Here is a 22,468-nt window from a genome sequence, read left to right as displayed (position 1 = left end):
GTGAAGCAATCAGTACAGTGTGTGTGTGTGTGTGTGTGTGTGTGTGTGTGTGTGTGTGTGTGTGTGTGTTTAACTGTGTGCACGGGTGTATATGTGCATGTGTCTGTCCATGCGTCAGTGTGAGTGTGATCGTGCGTGTGATGGGTTGGACTAACATGGCACTCTGAGCCCTCAAAATAGATATGTGACGCTGCATTCTGTTCTGTGTAGAGCAGAGGGGCAGAGCAGAGAGGATGGGCAGAGGAGAGAGGAGGGGCGGAGGAGAGAGGATGGGCAGAGCAGAGAGGAGGGGCGGAGGAGAGAGGAGGGGCGGAGGAGAGAGGAGGGGCAGAGCAGAGAGGAGGGGCGGAGGAGAGAGGAGGGGCGGAGGAGAGAGGATGGGCAGAGCAGAGAGGAGGGGCGGAGGAGAGAGGAGGGGCGGAGGAGAGAGGAGGGGCAGAGCAGAGAGGAGGGGCGGAGGAGAGAGGAGGGGCAGAGCAGAGAGGAGGGGCGGAGGAGAGAGGAGAGGATGGGCGGAGGAGAGAGGAGGGGCAGAGCAGAGAGGAGGGGCGGAGGAGAGAGGAGGGGCGGAGGAGAGAGGAGGGGCGGAGCAGAGAGGAGGGGCAGAGGAGAGGGGAGGGGCAGAGGAGAGAGGAGGGACGGAGGAGAGAGGAGGGGCGGAGGAGAGAGGAGGGGCAGATGAGAGAGGAGGGGCGGAGGAGAGAGGAGGGGCAGAGCAGAGAGGAGGGGCAGAGGAGAGAGGAGGGGCGGAGCAGAAAGGAGGGGCGGAGGAGAGAGGAGGGGCGGAGGAGAGAGGAGGGGCGGAGGAGAGAGGAGGGGCGGATGAGAGAGGAGGGGCGGAGGAGAGAGGAGGGGCGGAGGAGAGAGGAGGGGCGGAGGAGAGAGGAGGGGCAGAGGAGAGAGGAGGGGCAGAGGAGAGAGGAGGGGCAGAGGAGAGAGGAGGGGCGGAGGAGAGAGGAGGGGCGGAGGAGAGAGGAGGGGCGGAGGAGAGAGGAGGGGCAGAGGAGAGAGGAGGGGCGGAGGAGAGAGGATGGGCGGAGCAGAGAGGAGGGGCGGAGGAGAGAGGAGGGGCGGAGGAGAGAGGAGGGGCGGAGGAGAGAGGATGGGCGGAGGAGAGAGGAGGGGCAGAGGGGAGAGGAGGGGCAGAGGAGAGAGGATGGGCAGAGCAGAGAGGAGGGGCAGAGGGGAGAGGAGGGGCAGAGGAGAGAGGATGGGCAGAGCAGAGAGGAGGGGCAGAGGAGAGAGGAGGGGCAGAGGAGAGAGGAGGGGCGGAGGAGAGAGGAGGGGCGGAGGAGAGAGGAGGGGCGGAGGAGAGAGGAGGGGTGGAGGAGAGAGGAGAGGGGAGGGGCAGAGGAGAGAGGAGGGGTGGAGGAGAGGAGGGGCAGAGGAGGGGCCGTGAGGCACGTTACTTGACTAAAGCAAGAATTAAAGCGTCAACACTTTGACCTTCTTCACTAATGAGTAATTACTGACAATTAGCTGAAAGAACACTTCCCTCCCCCCTTGAGACTCCTCTAAAACACACACACACAGGGTTTCTGTTGATGGCTTTTAGTCAGAAGTTTACATACACTAAGTTGACTGTGCCTTTAAACAGCTTGGAAAATTCCAGAAAATTATGTCATGGCTTTAGAAGCTTCTGATAGGCTAATTGACATAATTTGAGTCAATTGGATTTGTACCTGTGGATGTATTTCAAGGCCTACCTTCAAACTCAGTGCCTCTTTGCTTGACATCATTGGAAAATCAAAAGAAATCAGCCAAGACCTTCACAAGTCTGGTTCATCCTTGGGAGAAATTTCCAAACGCCTGAAGGTACCACGTTCATCTGTACAAACAATAGTACGCAAGGATAAACACCATGGGACCACGCAGCCGTCATACCGCTCAGGAAGGAGACTCATTCTGTCTCCTCGAGATGAACGTACTTTGGTGAGAAAAGTGCAAATCAATCCCAGAACAACAGCAAAGGACCTTGTGAAGATAATGGAAGAAACAGGTACAGAAGTATCTATATCCACAGTAAAACGAGTCCTATATCGACATAACCTGAAAGGCCACTCAGCAAGGGAGAAGCCACTGCTCCAAATCTGCCATAAAAAAGCCAGACTACAGTTTGCAACTACACATGGGGACAAAGATTGTACTTTTTGGAGAAATGTCCTATGGTCTGATGAAACAAAATAGAACTGTTTGGCCATAATGACCATCGTTATGTGTGGAGGAAAAAGGGGGAGGCTTGCAAGCCGAAGAACACAATCCCAAATGTGAAGCATGGGGGTGGCAGCATCATGTTGTGGGGGTGCTTTGCTGCAGGAGGGACTGGTGCACTTCACAAAATAGATGGCATCATGCGGATGGAAAATTATGTGGATAAATTGAAGCAACATCTCAAGACATCAGTCAGGAAGTTAAAGCTTGGTCGCAAGTGGGTCTTCCAAATGGACAATGACCCCAAGCATACTTCCAAAGTTGTGGTAAAATGGCTTAAGGACAACAAAGTCAAGGTATTGGAGTGGCCATCACAAAGCTCTGACCTCAATCCCATAGAAAATTTGTGGGCAGAACTGAAAAGGCGTGTGCGAGCAAGGAGGCCTACAAACCTGACTCCGTTACACCAGCTCTGTCAGGAGGAATGGGTCAAAATTCAGAAATAAATAATTCTCTATACTATTATTCAGAAATGTCACATTCTTAAAATAAAGTGGTGATCCTAACTGACCTAAGACAGGGAATTTTTACAAAGATTAAATGTCAGGAATAGCCAAAAACTGAGTTTAAATGTATTTGACTAAGGTGTATGTAATGGGGAATTGATTAAAATAACAAATATAAGGGCAAACAATTTGCACAATGAATGTGCAAGAATTGGAGGTAGACAGCTGAGCGCATTCTGGAGAGAGACTAGTCTATATCTTCACCACACACACCTCCCATTCTGGAGAGAGACTAGTCTATATCTTCACCACACACACCTCCCATTCTGGAGAGAGACTAGTCTATATCTTCACCACACACACCTCCCATTCTGGAGAGAGACTAGTCTATATCTTCACCACACACACCTCCCATTCTGGAGAGAGACTAGTCTATATCTTCACCACCCTCCCCTTCTTCTTGTCTCAACATTTAAAATTCTACTCAAGACACATTATCTTCACATATATTTTAGATGCTTTTCACTGACAGCAGCCTGTCAATAATGAGCTAGGCCTATTGCCACGTGCGCTGCCCAAACTGAGGGCTTCCCAAACTGAGGGCTTCCCAAACTGAGGGCTTCCCAAACCGAGGGCTTCGCAAACAGGCATAGGCCTAAGAGCTTGTGATCTGAAACAATCCAAAGCTATTTTTTTTTTTTTTTAGAAATGAAGGATCCTTGATTCCTCTGTGGCTAAGCCATGCTTTCTGGTGAAGCGTTTTTAATAATTTAATGTATTTATGTATAGACGGGAGTAATTATATAATTTTGGCAAATGTATTTCCATGTACTTCCCTTTTGGACCCACCGTTATGCCGTTTCTCTCCTGCTCTATTGGTTTTCATATCAACTTTCTTTCACTGTCCAGAAGCCAAAGGTACAATCCTAGTCATATTAGCAGCCCGTGCTAGTTGATGATAATCCTAGTCATATTAGCATCCCGTGCTAGTTGATGATAATCCTAGTCATATTAGCAACCCGTGCTAGTTGATGATAATCCTAGTCATATTAGCATCCCGTGCTAGTTGATGATAATCCTAGTCATATTATTATCCCGTGCTAGTTGATGATAATCCTAGTCATATTATCATCCCGTGCTAGTTGATGATAATCCTAGTCATATTAGCATCCCGTGCTAGTTGATGATAATCCTAGTCATATTAGCATCCCATGCTAGTTGATGATAATCCTAGTCATATTAGCAGCCCATGCTAGTTGATGATAATCCTAGTCATATTAGCAGCCCGTGCTAGTTGATGATAATCCTAGTCATATTAGCATCCCATGCTAGTTGATGATAATCCTAGTCATATTAGCATCCCATGCTAGTTGATGATAATCCTAGTCATATTAGCAGCCCGTGCTAGTTGATGATAATCCTAGTCATATTAGCAGCCCGTGCTAGTTGATGATAATCCTAGTCATATTAGCAGCCCATGCTAGTTGATGATAATCCTAGTCATATTAGCAGCCCGTGCTAGTTGATGATAATCGTAGTCATATTAGCAGCCCATGCTAGTTGATGATAATCGTAGTCATATTAGCAACCCGTGCTAGTTGATGATAATCCTAGTCATATTAGCATCCCATGCTAGTTGATGATAATCCTAGTCATATTAGCATCCCATGCTAGTTGATGATAATCCTAGTCATATTAGCAGCCCGTGCTAGTTGATGATAATCCTAGTCATATTAGCAACCCGTGCTAGTTGATGATAATCCTAGTCATATTAGCAGCCCGTGCTAGTTGATGATAATCCTAGTCATATTAGCAACCCATGCTAGTTGATGATAATCCTAGTCATATTAGCATCCCATGCTAGTTGTTGCATTTTTAGATTCCCCCTTTTTTAAGTTTCTAACAGAGATTTTCATTTCTGTCACATATGGAACCACTATCAGGTGCGCTGTTTAGAATGGTGTTTTCCCAGGTGTACTGTTTAGAATGGTGTTTTCCCAGGTGCACTATTTAGAATGGTGTTTTCCCAGGTAAGCTGTTTAGAATGGTGTTTTCCCAGGTGTACTGTTTAGAATGGTGTTTTCCCAGGTAAGGTGTTTAGAATGGTGTTTTCCCAGGTGTACTGTTTAGAATGGTGTTTTCCCAGGTTCTCTGTTTAGAATGGTGTTTTCCCAGGTAAGGTGTTTAGAATGGTGTTTTCCCAGGTAAGCTGTTTAGAATGGTGTTTTCCCAGGTGTGCTGTTTAGAATGGTGTTTTCCCAGGTTCTCTGTTTAGAATGGTGTTTTCCCAGGTAAGCTGTTTAGAATGGTGTTTTCCCAGGTAAGCTGTTTAGAATGGTGTTTTCCCAGGTAAGCTGTTTAGAATGGTGTTTTCCCAGGTAAGCTGTTTAGAATGGTGTTTTCCCAGGTAAGCTGTTTAGAATGGTGTTTTCCCAGGTGCGCTGTTTAGAATGGTGTTTTCCCAGGTAAGCTGTTTAGAATGGTGTTTTCCCAGGTAAGCTGTTTAGAATGGTGTTTTCCCAGGTTCTCTGTTTAGAATGGTGTTTTCCCAGGTTCTCTGTTTAGAATGGTGTTTTCCCAGGTAAGCTGTTTAGAATGGTGTTTTCCCAGGTTCTCTGTTTAGAATGGTGTTTTCCCAGGTAAGCTGTTTAGAATGGTGTTTTCCCAGGTAAGCTGTTTAGAATGGTGTTTTCCCAGGTGTACTGTTTAGAATGGTGTTTTCCCAGGTGCACTATTTAGAATGGTGTTTTCCCAGGTAAGCTGTTTAGAATGGTGTTTTCCCAGGTGTACTGTTTAGAATGGTGTTTTCCCAGGTAAGGTGTTTAGAATGGTGTTTTCCCAGGTGTACTGTTTAGAATGGTGTTTTCCCAGGTTCTCTGTTTAGAATGGTGTTTTCCCAGGTAAGCTGTTTAGAATGGTGTTTTCCCAGGTAAGCTGTTTAGAATGGTGTTTTCCCAGGTGTGCTGTTTAGAATGGTGTTTTCCCAGGTTCTCTGTTTAGAATGGTGTTTTCCCAGGTAAGCTGTTTAGAATGGTGTTTTCCCAGGTAAGCTGTTTAGAATGGTGTTTTCCCAGGTAAGCTGTTTAGAATGGTGTTTTCCCAGGTAAGCTGTTTAGAATGGTGTTTTCCCAGGTAAGCTGTTTAGAATGGTGTTTTCCCAGGTAATCTGTTTAGAATGGTGTTTTCCCAGGTGCGCTGTTTAGAATGGTGTTTTCCCAGGTAAGCTGTTTAGAATGGTGTTTTCCCAGGTAAGCTGTTTAGAATGGTGTTTTCCCAGGTAAGCTGTTTAGAATGGTGTTTTCCCAGGTTCTCTGTTTAGAATGGTGTTTTCCCAGGTAAGCTGTTTAGAATGGTGTTTTCCCAGGTAAGCTGTTTAGAATGGTGTTTTCCCAGGTGTACTGTTTAGAATGGTGTTTTCCCAGGTAAGCTGTTTAGAATGGTGTTTTCCCAGGTAAGCTGTTTAGAATGGTGTTTTCCCAGGTAAGCTGTTTAGAATGGTGTTTTCCCAGGTGTACTGTTTAGAATGGTGTTTTCCCAGGTAAACTGTTTAGAATGGTGTTTTCCCAGGTGTGCTGTTTAGAATGGTGTTTTCCCAGGTGTACTGTTTAGAATGGTGTTTTCCCAGGTAAGCTGTTTAGAATGGTGTTTTCCCAGGTGTGCTGTTAAGAATGGTGTTTTCCCAGGTGTACTGTTTAGAATTATGTTTTCCCAGGTGATGATGATAGCAGGTGAGGGTAACACCAGTCAGTAGGGCTGTGATGATAGCAGGTGAGGATAACACCAGTTAGTAGAGCTGTGATGATAGCAGGTGAGGATAACACCAGTTAGTAGAGCTGTGATGATAGCAGGTGAGGATAACACCAGTTAGTAGGGCTGTGATGATAGCAGGTGAGGATAACACCAGTCAGTCTGGCTGTGATGATAGCAGGTGAGGGCAACACCAGTTAGTAGGGCTGTGATGATAGCAGGTGAGGGTAACACCAGTCAGTAGGGCTGTGATGATAGTAGGTGAGGATAACAGCAGTTAGTAGAGCTGTGATGATAGCAGGTGAGGACAACACCAGTTAGTAGGGCTGTGATGATAGCAGGTGAGGATAACACCAGTTAGTAGGGCTGTGATGATAGCAGGTGAGGGTAACACCAGTTTGATGGTAGCAGGTGAGGGTAACACCAGTTAGTAGAGCTGTGATGATAGCAGGTGAGGGTAACACCAGTTAGTAGGGCTGTGATGATAGCAGGTGAGGGTAACACCAGTTAGTAGAGCTGTGATGATAGCAGGTGAGGGTAACACCAGTTAGTAGAGCTGTGATGATAGCAGGTGAGGATAACACCAGTTAGTAGGGCTGTGATGATAGCACGTGAGGGTAACACCAGTTAGTAGAGCTGTGATGATAGCAGGTGAGGGTAACACCAGTTAGTAGGGCTGTGATGATAGCAGGTGAGGATAACACCAGTTAGTAGAGCTGTGATGATAGCAGGTGAGGGTAACACCAGTTAGTAGGGCTGTGATGATAGCAGGTGAGGGTAACACCAGTTTGATGGTAGCAGGTGAGGGTAACACCAGTTAGTAGAGCTGTGATGATAGCAGGTGAGGGTAACACCAGTTAGTAGGGCTGTGATGATAGCAGGTGAGGGTAACACCAGTTAGTAAGGCTGTGATGATAGCAGGTGAGGATAACACCAGTTAGTAGGGCTGTGATGATAGCACGTGAGGGTAACACCAGTTAGTAGAGCTGTGATGATAGCAGGTGAGGGTAACACCAGTTAGTAGGGCTGTGATGATAGCAGGTGAGGATAACACCAGTTAGTAGAGCTGTGATGATAGCAGGTGAGGATAACACCAGTTAGTAGAGCTGTGATGATAGCAGGTGAGGGTAACACCAGTTAGTAGAGCTGTGATGATAGCAGGTGAGGATAACACCAGTTAGTAGAGCTGTGATGATAGCAGGTGAGGGTAACACCAGTTAGTAGAGCTGTGATGATAGCAGGTGAGGATAACACCAGTTAGTAGGGCTGTGATGATAGCACGTGAGGGTAACACCAGTTAGTAGAGCTGTGATGATAGCAGGTGAGGATAACACCAGTTAGTAGAGCTGTGATGATAGCAGGTGAGGATAACACCAGTTAGTAGAGCTGTGATGATAGCAGGTGAGGGTAACACCAGTTAGTAGGGCTGTGATGATAGCACGTGAGGGTAACACCAGTTTGATGATAGCAGGTGAGGGTAACACCAGTTAGTAGGGCTGTGATACAATATTGTTTTTACATGGCAAAAAATGAAAACATGAAGCAGACAACTCTTTGGTCCTTTAAAACCCTGCTGTAACATATTGTGTGTTGTAGTTTGGAAAATAAATAAATGTGACTCAGGATGACAACATAATGATGTTTGTTTCCAACATTAGGGCTGTTTTCCTGAAGAATTTAAATCCGCTTTGTGCTTTGTTTCCTTGCCACAATACTAAGGAGTATCGCGATACTGGTATCGTCCTGGCTCTAGTAAAAGTCTAAGTACATAAACTAAATTAAAAAGTGTCAAGACATCCAAGCATTGCATAGCAGAAAAGACAATGTGACAAAATGGGCATGTGACGAAGCATATGAATGGGAGGGCCTATTTGACTATGAAACCAAACCAGCCTGTAAATAACAAACTCACAAGTTGACTCTCCCTCTATTGAACACCCGCCCCCCGCCCGCCCGGTAATACCAAGCCATACAGGTGTGGGTGTGTCGACCAATGCCATATTTGCACAAGGATTCTGCCATTTCAGACCAACTGAAAACTGTCATATGTATTAGCAGACGGCACACAATAGATGTGCATTACGGAGCCTGGTAATAGCCTATTTGAGTGAGTGAGTGGTGAGTGAGTGAGTGAGTGAGTGAGTGAGTGAGTGAGTGAGTGAGTGAGTGAGTGAGTGAGTGTGTGTGTGTGTGTGTGTGTGTGTGTGTGTGTGTGTGTGTGTGTGTGTGTGTGTGTGTGTGTGTGTGTGTGTGTATCCATGATGGCGTCGGATGGGAAGGCTAACGTCTTATTGGCTCTTAACCAACCGTGCTATTTTGTTTGTTTTTTCGCGTTGTTCGTAACTTATTTTGTACATAATGTTGCTGCTACCGTCTCTTATGACCGAAAAGAGCTTCTGGACATCAGAACTGAGATTATTAATCTCAGATTAGACAAAGAGTTTTTCTTCAAAGGACAGAACAGCAGCCTCTGGTAAGACATGGGGCGGTGGCCTATGCATATATGTAAACAACAGCTGGTGCACGATATATAAGGTCTCGAGGCTTTGCTCGCCTGAGGTAGAGTACCTCATGATAAGCTTTAGACCACACTATCTTCCTAGAGAATTTTCATCTGTATTTTTCGTAGCTGTCTACATACAACCACAGACCAACATTGGCAATAAAACCTCACACAATAAGCTGTATACCGCCATATACAAACAGGAAAACGCTCATCCAGAGGCGCCGCTCCTAGTGGCCGAGGACTTTAATGCAGCGAAACTTAAATCAGTTTTACCTCATTTCTATCAGCATGTTAAATGTAGAGGTTGACCGATTAATCGGAATGGTCGATAAATTAGGGCTGATTTCAAGTTTTCATAACAATCGGAAATCGGTATTTTTGGACGCCGATTTGTCCAATTTTATTTTATTTTTTATATTTTTTTTTTGACCTTTATTTAACTAGGCAAGTCAGATAAGAACACATTATTATTTTCAATGACGGCCTAGGAACGGTGGGTTAACTGCCTTGTTCAGGGGCAGAACGACAGATTTTTACCTTGTCAGCTCGGGGATTCAGTCTTGCAACCTTACGGTTAACTAGTCCAACGCTCTAACCACCTGCTTTACATTGCACTCCATGAGGAGCCTGCCTGTTATGCGAATGCAGTAAGAGGCCAAGCTAAGTTGCTAGCTAGCATTAAACTTATCTTATAAAAAACAATAAATCATAATCACTAGTTAACTACACATGGTTGATGATATTACTAGTTTATCTAGCCTGTCCTGCGTTGCATATAATTGCTTAGGTACACGTTGCTCCAACCATAAACATCAATGTCTTTCTTAAAATCAATACACAAGTATATATTTTTAAACCTGCATATTTAGTTAATATTGCCTGCAAACGTGAATTTATTTTAACTAGGGAAAATGTGTCACTTCTCTTGCAAACAGAGTCAGGGTATATGCAGCAGTTTGGGCCGCCTGGCTCGTTGCGAACTGTGAAGACTATTTCTTCCTAACAAAGACAGCCGACTTCGCCAAACGGGGGATGATTTAAAACCTGTTGGGGCTAGGGGGCAGTATTGAGAATTTTGAAAAAAATATGTGCCCATTTTTAACTGCCTCCTACACCAACTCAGAAGCTAGAATATGCATATTATTGTTCAGGTTTGGATAGAAAACACTCTGAATTTTCTAAAACGGTTTGAATGGTGTCTGTAAGTATAACAGAACTCATATGGCAGTCAAAACCCTGAGACAAATTCTGACAGGAAGTGGATACCTGATGTGTTGAATTACCTTTAAGCCTATGCCATTGAAACACACAGGGGCTTATTAATTTTTGAGCACTTCCTATGGCTTCCACTAGATGTCACCAGTCTTTAGAAAGTGTTTTGAGTCTTATACTGTGAGAACTGAACGAACAAGAGCCTTGGAACGGTGGTGGCCGATTAGACTATGGCGCGCGAGTTCATGTTTGGTACTCTCGTTCCAAAACGTTTTAAAAGAGAATGCAAACGTCCGCCTTGAATATTATTCATGTTCTGGTTAAAAAAGGCACTAATGATTTATGCTATACAACGTTTGACATGTTTGGTAATGGATTATTTACATAGTATTTTCGATTTTAGATCTCTCCAACATGGCGGTTAGTCTGTATCGCAAAGCGTATTTTTCTGGGCACAGTGCTCAGATTATTGCAAAGTGTGATTTCCCAGTAAGGTTATTTTTAAATCTGGCAATCCGGTTGCGTTCAAGAGATGTAAATCTATAATTCTTTGAATGACAATATAATATTTTACCAATGTTTTCGAATAGTAATTATTTAATTTGTTGTGCTGCTTGACTGGCGGTTATTGGAGGGAAACGATTTCCTCAACATCAACGCCATAGTAAAACGCTGTTTTTGGATATAAATATGAACTTGATAGAACACAAAATGCATGCATTGTCTAACATAATGTCCTAGGAGTGTCATCTGATGGAGATTGTCAAAAGTTAGTGCATCATTTTAGCTGGTTTAATGCTTTTGGTGACGCCTGTCTTTGAATTGACAAAACATTACACACAGCTATTGTCAATGTACTCTCCTAACATAATCTAACTTTATGCTTTTGCCGTAAAGCCTTTTTGAAATCGGACAACGTGGTTAGATTAAGGAAACGTTTATCTTTCAAAGGGTGTAAGATAGTTGTATGTTTGAGAAATTTGAATTTTGACATTTAATTGCTCTTGATATTTCACCTGTTGATTGGGTGTACCAGGGGTGGGACGCTTGCGTCCCACATAGCCCATAGAGGTTAACAAAAGCGCATTTGCGAAAAAAGCACAATCATGGCACGACTGTACCTAACCATAAACATCAATGCCTTTCTTAAAATCAATACACAGAAGTATATATTTTTAAACCTGCATATTTAGCTAAAAGAAATCCAGGTTAGCAGGCAATATTAACCAGATGAAATTGTGTCATTGCACGCAGAGTCAGTGTATAAGCAACAGTTTGGGCCGCCTGGCTCGTTACGAACTAATTTGCAAGAATTTTACGTAATTATGACATAACATTGAAGGTTGTGCAATGTAACAGGAATATTTAGACTTAGGGATGCCACCCGTTAGATAAAATACGGAACGGTTCCGTATTTCACTGACAGGAAAAATGTTTTGTTTTCGAGATGATAGTTTCTGCATTCGACCATATTAATGACCTAAGTGTCACGTCCTGACCAGTAATAGGGGTTATTTGTTATTGTAGTTTGGTCAGGACGTGGCAGGGGGTATTTGTTTTATGTGGTTCGGGGTGGTTGTGTGTTTAGTGGTGTGTTTGATTTATTATTCCGGGGTTTTGGGCACTGTTCTATGTTTATGTATTTCTATGTTTAGTCTAGTTCTTTGTATTTCTATGTTTAGTTTATTGGGGGTTGAACCCTCAATTGGAGGCAGGTGTTTTCTCGTTGCCTCTGATTGAGGGTTCTATAAATAGGTATGTGTTTGTTTTAGTATTTGTGGGAGATTGTGCTGTGTATAGCTCTGTGCCTTACCGGCCTGTTATTAGTCGTTGTGTTTTTGTTGTGTACGTGTTTATTTTGGTTTACCTTCTTTGTCCGTTTAATAAAAGAAGATGAGTGCACATTTCCCCGCTGCGTCTTGGTCCGCTTTACCCTACGACACCCCTGACACTAAGGCTCATATTTCTGTGTGTTATTATGTTATAATTAAGTCTATGATTTGATAGAGCAGTCTGACTGAGCGATGGTAGGCAGCAGCAGGCTCGTAAGCGTTCATTCAAACAGCACTTTTGTGCGTTTGCCAGCAGTCCTTCGCAATGCATTGCGCTGTTTATGACTTCAAGCCTGTCAACTCCCAAGATTAGGCTGGTGTAACCGATGTGAAATGGCTAGCTAGTTAGCCGGGTGCGCGCTAATAGCGTTTCAAACGTCACTCGCTCTGAGACTTGGAGTAGTTTTTCCCCTTGCTCTACATGGGTAACGCTGCTTCGAGGGTGGCTGTTGTCGATGTGTTCCTGGTTCGAGCCCAGGTAGGAGCGAGGAGAGGGACGGAAACTATACTGTTACACTGGCAATACTAAAGTGCCTATAAGAAGGTATATGAAATACAAATCGTATAGAGAGAAATAGTCCTATAATTCCTATAATAACTACAACCTAAAACTTCTTACCTGGGAATATTGAAGACTCATGTTAAAAGGAACCACCAGCTTTCATATGTTCTCATGTTCTGAGCAAGGAACTTAAACGTTAGCTTTTTTACATGGCACATATTGCACTTTAACTTTCTTCTCCAACACTTTGTTTTTGCTATATTTAAACCAAATTGAACATGTTTCATTATTTATTTGAGGCTAAATTGATTTTATTGATGTATTATATTAAGTTAAAATAAGTGTTCATTCAGTATTGTTGTAATTGTCATTATTACAAATAAAAAAATGTTTTAAAAAATTGCCCGATTAATCGGTATCGGCTTTGTTTGGTCCTCCAATAATCGGTATAGGCGTTGAAAAATCATAATCGGTCGACCTCTAGTTAAATGTGCAACCAGAAGGGGAAAAAACTCTGGACCACCTTTACTTCACGCACAGAGAAGCGTACAAGCCTCTCCCTCACCCTCCATTTGGCAAATCTGACCATAATTATATCCTCCTGATTCCTGCTTACAAGCTAAAATTAAATCAGGAAGCACCAGTGACTCGGTCTATAAAAAAGTGGTCAGATGAAGCAGATGCTAAACTACAGGACTGTTTTGCTAGCACAGACTGGAATATTCTTCCGATGGCATTGAGGAATACACCACATCAGTCACTGGCTTTATCAATAAGTTAATCGAAGACGTTGTTCCCACAGTGACTGTACGTACATACCCCAACCAGAAGCCATGGATTATAGGCAACATTCGCACTGAGCTAAACGATAGAGCTGCCACTTTCAAGGAGCGGGACTCTAACCCGGAAGCTTCTAAGAAATCCCGCTATGCCCTCCGACGAACCATCAAACAGGCAAAGCGTCAATACAGGACTAAGATCGAATCGTACAACACCAGCTCCAACGCTCGTCGGATGTGGCAGGGCTTGTAAACTATTACAGACTACAAACGGAAGCACAGCCTACCAGATGAGCTAAGTCATTTCTATGCTCGCTTTGAGGTAAGTAACACTAAAACATGCATGAGAGCATTAGCGGTCCCGGACGACTGTGTGATCACACTCTCCGCAGCCGATAAGACCTTTAACCTGTTATGGCTAGGGGGCAGTATTTTCACGGCCGGATAAAAAACGTACCCGATTTCATCTGATTATTACTCCTGCCCAGAAACTAGAATATGCATATAATTATTAGCTTTGGATAGAAAACACTCCAAAGTTTCTAAAACTGTTTGAATGGTGTCTGTGAGTATAACAGAACTCATTTGGCAGGCCAAAACCTGAGAAGATTCTGTACAGGAAGTACCTGGTCTGACCATTTCTTGGCCTTCTTGATTATCTCTATCCAAAACAGGGGATCTCTGCTGTTACGTGACACTTCCTACGGCTCCCATGGGCTCTCAGAAGGCGGCAAAAAGCTGAATCGAGGCTTTGCAGGCTCTGGCTGAAAAACAGTAGCGCGTTTGGATAGTGGCCGGTCACAGTACTATGAGACTCAGGCTCGTGCACGAGGGGATCCCATGCTTTTATTTTCTCTCTCTTTGTATGTAAACACGCTTTCCCGGTCGGAATATTATCGCTTTTTTACGAGAAAAATTGCATAAAAATTTATTTTAAACAGCGGTTGACATGCTTCGAAGTACGGTAATGGAATATTTAGAATTTTTTTTGTCATGAAATGCGTCGTGCTCGTGACCCTTATTTACACTTCGGATAGTGTCTTGAACGCACGAACAAAACACCGCTATTTGGATATAACTATGGATTATTTGGAACCAAACCAACATTTGTTATTGAAGTAGCAGTCCTGGGAGTGCATTCTGACGAACAACACCAAAGGTAATCAAACTTTTCTTATAGTAAATCGGAGTTTGGTCAGGGTGGGTGTCAAAATAGCTAGCCGTGATGGCTGGGCTATCTACTCAGAATATTGCAAAATGTGCTTTCACCGAAAAGCTATTTTAAAATCGGACATAGCGAGTGCATAGAGGAGTTCTGTATCTATAATTCTTAAAATAATTGTTATGTTTTTTGTGAACGTTTATCGTGAGTAATTTAGTAAATTCACCGGAAGTTTGCGGGGGGTATGCTAGTTCTGAACGTCATATGCTAATGTAAAAAGCTGGTTTTTGATATAAATATGAACTTGATTGAACAAAACATGCATGTATTGTATAACATAATGTCCTAGGCGTGTCATCTAATAAAGATCATCAAAGGTTAGTGCTGCATTTAGCTGTGGTTTGGGTTTATGTGACATTATATGCTAGCTTGAAAAATGGGTGTCTGATTATTTCTGTCTGGGTACTCTGCTGACATAATCTAATGTTTTGCTTTCGTTGTAAAGCCTTTTTGAAATCGGGCAGTGTGGTTAGATAAAGGAGAGTCTTGTCTTTAAAATGCTGTAAAATAGTCATATGTTTGAAAAATTGAAGTTTTTGTATTTTTGAGGAATTTGTAATTCGCGCCACGCCTATCATTGGATATTGGAGCAGGTGTTCCGCTAGCGGAACGTCTAGATGTAAGAGGTTTTAAACAAGTCAACATTGACAAGGCCGGATTACCAGGACATGTACTCCGAGCATGCGCTGACAAAGTTTCAAGTGTCTTCACTGACATTTTCAACCTCTCCCTGTCTGAGTCTGTAATACCAACATGTTTCAAGCAGACCACCATAGTCCCTGTGCCAAAGAACACTAAGCTAACCTGCCTAAATGACTACCGACCCGTAGCACTTACGTCTGTAGCAATGCAATGCTTTGAAAGACTGGTCATGGCTCACATCAACACCATTATCCCAGAAACCCTAGACCCACTCCAATTTGGATACCGCACCAACAGATCCACAGATGATGCAATCTCTATTGCACTCCACACTTCCCTTTCACACCTAGACAAAAGGAACACCTATATGAGAACGCTATTCATTGACTACAGCTCAGTGTTCAACACCATAGTGCCCTCAAAGCTCATCACTAAGCTAAGGCCCTGGGACTCAACACCTCCCTCTGCAACTGGATCCTGGACTTCCTGACGGGCCGCCCCCAGGTGGTAAGGGTAGGGAACAACACATCCGCCACGCTGATCCTCAACACAGGGGCCCCTCAGGGGTGCGTGCTCAGTCCCCTCCTGTACTCCCTGTTCACTCATGACTGCACGGCCAGGCACAACTCCAATACCATCATTAGATTTGCAGATGACACAACAGTGGTCGGGCTGATCACCAACAACGATGAGACAGCCTATAGGGAGGTGGTCAGAGACCTGACTGTGTGGTGCCAGGACAACAACCTCTCCCTCAACGTGATCAAGACAAAGGAGATGATTGTGGACTATAGGAAAAGGAGAACCAAGCACGCCCCCATTCTCATCGACGGGACGGTAGTGGAGCAGGTTGAGAGCTTCAAGTTCCTTGGCATCCACATCACCAACATACATGTTCAAACACACCAAGACAGTCGTGAAGAGGGCACGACAAAACCTATTCCCCCTCAGGAGACTGAAAAGATTTGGCATGGGTCCTCAGATCCTAAAAAGGTTTTTCAGCTGCACCATCGAGAGCATTGTGACGGGTTGCATCACTGCCTGGTATGGCAACTGCTCGGCCTCCGACCGCAAGGCACTACAGAGGGTAGTGCGTACGGCCCAGTACATCACCGGGGCCAAGCTTCCAGCCATCCAGCACCTCTATACCAGGCGGTGTCAGAGGAAGGCCCTAAAAATTGTCAAAGACTCCAGCCATCCCAGTCATAGACTGTTCTCTATGCTACCGGATGGCAAGCGATAACGGAGCACCAAGTCTAGGTCCAAGAGGCTTCTAAACAGCTTCTACCCCCAAGCCATAAGAATCCTGAACAGCAAATCAAATGGCTACCCAGACTATTTGCATTGCCCCCCCCCGCCCCGCCTCCCCTTCTATGCTATTGTTATTTACTGCTGCTCTTTAATTATTTGTTTTTCTTATCTCTTACTTTTTTTTGTAGGTATTTTCTTAAAACTGCATTGTTGGTTAAGGGCTTGTAAGTAAGCATTTCATTGTATGTATTCGGCGCATGTGACAAATAAAATTTGATTTGATTTGGTTACTCAAACAGAAATCAGGAGGATCATTGACCCTTGGCAGCAGTTAAACAAGAGTTCAGAGAGCTACTGTCAACCAGTCCTGGTGGGACCCCTCTCTCGCCTCTCTTTCTCACTCTCTTTCTCTCTCTTCCCTCTCTTTTTCTCTCTCTCCTCTCTCTCTTCCCTCTCTTTTTCTCTCTCTCCTCTCTCTCTCCTCTCTCTTTCTCACTCTCTTCTCTCTCTCTTCTCTCTCTCCTCTCTCTCTTTTTCTCTCTCTTCTCTCTCTTTACTCCCTCTTCTCTCTGTCTCTTTCTTTCCCATTCCAATAATAATTTTCCACCCTATCTCCGTTGACTGTCTTTATCTCCAGGACTTCCACAGATCTGTGAGTTATGTGCATATCGTTTCCCTGAACAGCAGCAGCAGCAGAATGAATGCCTGCACGTCTGTGAACCCCCAGACTGACGGGAAACCACAGAAATGCCAAAAAGCAAGAACATTTATTACTTGGCATAATCCACAGAAGTTCTCCAAACTTGATTAAACTATGATGTGCTGCTGAATCTGACCTCTCACTGATTTGCTTCACAGAATTAGGAATTGGAATACTAGAATGGACATTAACCTTCTTATGATGCGATAAAGGTCAGCCATTTTGGTCAGGGAATTGGTCAACCATGATTTGCCATTGCTGTGTAAGATAGTGTAAAATAATGAACTTGAAGAATGTTCCTGTACTGTATGTTTGTTAGCTAGCCATCTTTAGAGGAATGATTCTATACATGTTTCTAATTAACTGCCGATATGCCAACCTTCCGTTCAACCAGTGCAGTCAATCCACAGCCATACACTGGCTGAAATCAGTTGTTGACAGGACTTAGACAAGTTGTGAATGCAACAAGTACTGATATTGTATCATATAACAGCATTCACAGCTTTCCAAGAAAAATCATTTAGACATTTATGGTCTGTTTACATATATTTTAGAGGCTATTTACCGGTATACAGAAAATTGGTATAAAAGCCTTATAAACTGTATTTGAAGAGTTTATTTCCAAACCGCTATACATCTATTTTCTTGAAGAGTCAGAACTACAAATTTCAGATTCCTCCATGCAAAGCATTGGCACCTTCGGATTACAGAGTATCAGTGGGGTTTGAAAACAGCGACCCTTGTGTTCAGTGCCGGTATTACCGAATATCCAGGGTATGGCACAAGGTCGGTATGAAGGTAGGACAATCTGGATACCGCCCAAGCCTACTAGCTACATGCCAAATTGATAGGCTACCATCACGTATCTGAAACTTCATGATCAATTGATGTTTACTGATCATCAAAAGCATACAGTTACTTCCTGTATAACTCTGATGACAGAGCTAAATGTGGAATAATCTGAAATGTGTAGTTCTGACTATGCTCTTCAAGAGGTGATGATATTAAAACCAAATAGTTATAACATTTATTTAACAATCCCTTGAAAACGGCTTGTAGTTGTCAATGGTTTTAGGGGAGCTGGGGGTCTCCTTTCCAAATCGAACGCTCCGCGACGTATTGTGATATTTTATTGATAACATCCTATAGGATCTCTACGGTATGATCGATGCACAGATTCTCTATTACATGTTACAAATTCCAAGGGACAGTTTTTTTATTTTGTCAACGTGATCGTCCATTGCTATGAAACAACACTATATTATAGCTATTACATATGCTTTCCTGTACAGTAGGTTGTTCTGAGCAGTGTGTCAATTTAATGACTGTACAGTTAACTGGAATGGCCTGTTACAGCCTTCACAGAACTCTGTGTCACTACAACAGTTTATGTTTAGTACAAAATAATAAACCATGAAAAAAGATGATAGAATTGAATGTTTCATATCATAACTCTGTTATGGAACATGATTAAAATAACACCTTATTAGACCTATGAACTTGTTATGACAGTACACTGTAGGTATAACAATTTCAACAAGACACAACAGAAGTGAACTGAGTAAGATTCTAGTCTGAGGGGATACAAATGGTCTGTTTATGAATATTCTGTAATCTGTTTGCTCACCGCTTCACAAATCAAATCAAATGTATTTATATAGCCCTTCTATAGCTGATATATCAAAGTGCTGTACAGAAACCCAGCCTAAAACCCCAAACAGCAAGTAATGCAGGTGTAGAAGCACAGTGGTTAGGAAAAACTCCCTAGAAAGGCCAAAACCTAGGAAGAAACCTAGAGAGGAACCAGGCTATGAGGGGTGGCCAGTCCTCTTCTGGCTGTGCCGGGTGGAGATTATAACAGAACATGGCCAAGATGTTCAAATGTTCATAAATGACCAGCATGGTCAAATAATAATAATCACAGTTGTCGAGGGTGCAACAAGTCAGTAACACAAGAGTAAATGTCAGTTGGCTTTTCATAGCCGATCTTTGAGAGTATCTCTTTCGCTCCTGCTGTCTCTAGAGAGTTGAAAACAGCAGGTCTGGGACAGGTAGCACGTCCTGTCCCAGACTCCCACAGTCTCCCATTACCAGGAGACACAACCATTCATAGTGATGGCAGTTTCACCCACATACATGATGCTGAAATATCTAGGAGGCAAGTCAGGCAAGTCAGGCAACAACATCCCAAAGATAGACTCCAATCCCTTTAATGTGGTTTTAGATTTTTTATTTTAATTAACCTTAATTTAACTAGGCAAGTCAGTTAAGAACAAATTCTTATTTACAATGACGGCCTAGGAACAGTGGGTTAACGGCCTTGTTCTGGGCAAAACGACAGATTTTCACCGTGTCAATGACGGCCTACCCCGGCCAAACCCTAACCCGTACGACGCTGGGTCAATTGTGCGCCTGCCTATGGGACTCCCAATCACGGCCGGTTGTGATACTGCCTGGAATCGAACCAGGGTCTGTTGTGATGCCTTAGACCACTGCACCACTCGGGAGCCCAACACACTCGAGATCCCCCGACATTTTCACAAAGCACTGTTGATGATAATAACATCATACTATATTGCAGTGGCTTGGCAATGAATGTTTCATTCAAGGAGAACATCACATGATAAATGATGCATGTTGTGTGTGACTCACTATGTGGACTTAAAGAAGCCCTGGGCTGTAACTTAACTGTGCACAAATCACAGACTGAAAGCATCACAAAAGTCTCACAGCATGTTAGTATTCACCTCAGCATGTAATGCCTTTTACACACATCATGCACTATGATTACATTAGTAGGCTGCAGACTACTACAACCAATACATAATCAATAACCGTGTTATTAGCTATGGGCCTATTTGCTGCCTAGGTCTCCTCAAATGTTTGTTGTTTTTATTCTTGTTTTCTGTGCAGTTTCACTTGGCTGTGAAAACGTAACAAGAGGTGTGTATGTGTGAACCATAACTCCAACTGGGCAGCCTCCAGCCTCCACATTGACCAAGCAGCGCAATAAGATGGTTGCTTTCCACTCGGGAAAGTTTTGTTGAAGACCTGGACAGAAAAGCCCCCCCTCTTTCGATCGTTAGGTCTAAAGATATCGTCCACGATAGGGAAAACACCATTGTAAACCAATAAATTGTGTTTATGTCAAAAACAGTTGGCAAGAAACACCGGACCACCATCATAAATTACATACATTTAAGCGCAATTAAACTGCCAACCTTTGACCTTGTCTGAACAGGAGAACCGCGATCCACTGACTTTTACATTGGCCGCAGCCCTTCATGTCAAGAGGCAGTACAGCCGGACGGGTGCTAAGCAGGCTAACTAAACATGACCATTGAATAAATATCTATGGAGGGAAATATCCAGCCGAGTCCGTGGACTGCTCCAACTAACTCGCCCGCTGGCACTCCGAGAAAAACACGCCATGAACCGTCTCCAAATAGCACAACTATACAACGACTATCGAGGGATAAAGGTATTTCAAACAGAGCAAGGAAAGATACTTACTGGGGTGTAAATAAGGGTCATTATGCCTTCTGTCCATAATATGTGAGTTAACGCTGTGTCGTTCTCTATAGCCGCACGGTCACAGGCAGCAACATCATCCCAGCGTATAACACTCCCCAACCGGGAAAACCGTGCAAGGGCAGGTCAACGCGGGGCCCAGCAAGGGGGTGGCAAAACAGGTCTCCTCCCAATGACAACAGTCATCGAGATATCTACACGAACCTGACGAAACTTCTCGCCTCGCAGCGTTACAACGTTGCAACCTAGAATGTATAAAATGTGACACAAATCATTTTCGCAAACAGAAAGTAACGACAAAAAAATTCCAATATGGCGTTCGAAAAGCCAGAGTCGTGTTTTTTTTTTTTAAACCAAGTGAAATCAGGTGGATGTTTCCACATTTCCAAAAGCCTTTCTATACGCTCTACTTCTACACTCATTTTATTTTAGGCTACATTTCATTTGTGTGTTTTATAGCCTACCAAATAAAGCCTATTCATAATTTCAACAATAAAAAAATATTATTTTTGTCTAATCTTTGCCTTTAGGCTATGTTTTGTAATTACTCTGTAATTACATTTTGATTAATTGAACACTTTATTTATTTCATTTTTTTATTTCCCCTTTATTTATCCAGGTAGGCCAGTTAGGAACAAGTTCTCATTTACAACTGCGACCTGGCAAAGATCAATAAGACATTTTGTAGGGCCAGTAGGCATATTGTTTCGTGTAGTCCCTCGTTATAAATTGTGTGAATAGGCTGCTTACCGATTTTAATAGCCTACAATATGTTCACCTTCTGAATTATGTTCACACATTTAGCTTTATTTTGAATATGATTAGGCCCATGTCCTTTAAATGGGATTGATTCAAATTTTCCACAAAAAAAAGTGTCCGTGTGTGCGTATGTGTGTAATGTATCCTATGTGTAATCTGAACGCCTGTGTGTAATGTTTTTGTTTATGTGGTGATATATAGTTATTTTTCTCTCTCCGGCAACCCAAAGCACCCTCCACATTCAGCTGTTTACCTATTGAAACGTGCGGGTCCGGGTCTCGTGACCCCCTGGAGTCCCCCTAGATATTTTGGGGTCATTTGAGGGTGAGTTCGCGGTACCTCAGAAGGTTACTGAGGAGTCAACCCTCGTTGAGGGATTCACCATCTTCAACTGGGGGGAGCAGGCCGCTCAGATGCTCTGTCAACGCCGGTCCCTGACCACTCAGAGAGAGCCTTTCGCTGCCCAGTTATTAATGGAACAAGAACCTCGACCTGCGGCCTTGTAACAACGAGCAACGGAGGATGCTACCCAAGATGAATGGTATTTTTTTCTCCAGTCATTGTACACTGATCAGGGCTTTTCATTTGTTACCCCTCCTCATCCCCACCCCCACCACCTCCATTAGATTACATAAATTCATTAAAGTCAAAGAGAGGCATTAAAAGGGCTATTTGTCAGTTCTCTCTTTTGTGTGTTCCTAATGGCTGCATGTGGTTCAAGGCATTGTTTTTTTTTGTTTTTTTTAAAGGGTTGCACATGGTTTTATGGACCACATGGAGAGAGAAATGTAGGGGAGGAAATCAGATGTAAGATTTACAATCACAACACCATACCATGCTTTCATGTTGCCTAGACTGAGGTCATATAAAATAGCCTTTTAGCATATCTCTTAAATGGCATTTCATTTGTATGGCAGTCAAGGAATGGGGCCTGTGCAAATATTCAACAGGATTGAGTAGAAGGCCTAATGTTATTGTCAACATTACCTCAAAGATAGGCTAAGCTGTGAGGTGTTGGACTACTGAAGCTGTGGGGTGTTGGACTACTGAAGCTGTGGGGTGTTGGACTACTGAAGCTGTGAGGTGTTGGACTACTGAAGCTGTGGGGTGTTGGACTACTGAAGCTGT

The 22,468-nt window shown here is 43.4% G+C and overlaps 1 protein-coding gene across 2 annotated transcripts in view; it reads right to left on the bottom strand.

Annotated features, from left to right (window-relative positions):
- rxrgb (retinoid X receptor, gamma b) overlaps positions 1 to 20,868 on the bottom strand; it is a 132,934-nt gene extending 112,066 nt beyond the window's left edge. Inside the window, exon 1 of one of the 2 annotated variants that reach the window (XM_045687937.1) lies at positions 20,564 to 20,868. In XM_045687937.1, the coding sequence (XP_045543893.1) occupies positions 20,564 to 20,600 (37 nt within the window). In that variant the 5' untranslated portion in view covers positions 20,601 to 20,868. The remainder of the gene's footprint in view (positions 1 to 20,563) is intronic. The other variant, XM_045687938.1, reaches the window with a different exon arrangement.
- Between the last annotated feature and the right edge of the window lie 1,600 nt (positions 20,869 to 22,468).

The sequence above is a fragment of the Salmo salar genome, chromosome ssa10 (assembly GCF_905237065.1).
Source record: "Salmo salar chromosome ssa10, Ssal_v3.1, whole genome shotgun sequence".
In the NCBI taxonomy this organism is placed as follows: domain Eukaryota; kingdom Metazoa; phylum Chordata; class Actinopteri; order Salmoniformes; family Salmonidae; genus Salmo; species Salmo salar.
Note: the sequence above shows the minus strand (reverse complement) of the source record. Positions and strands in the feature narration are given on the sequence as shown.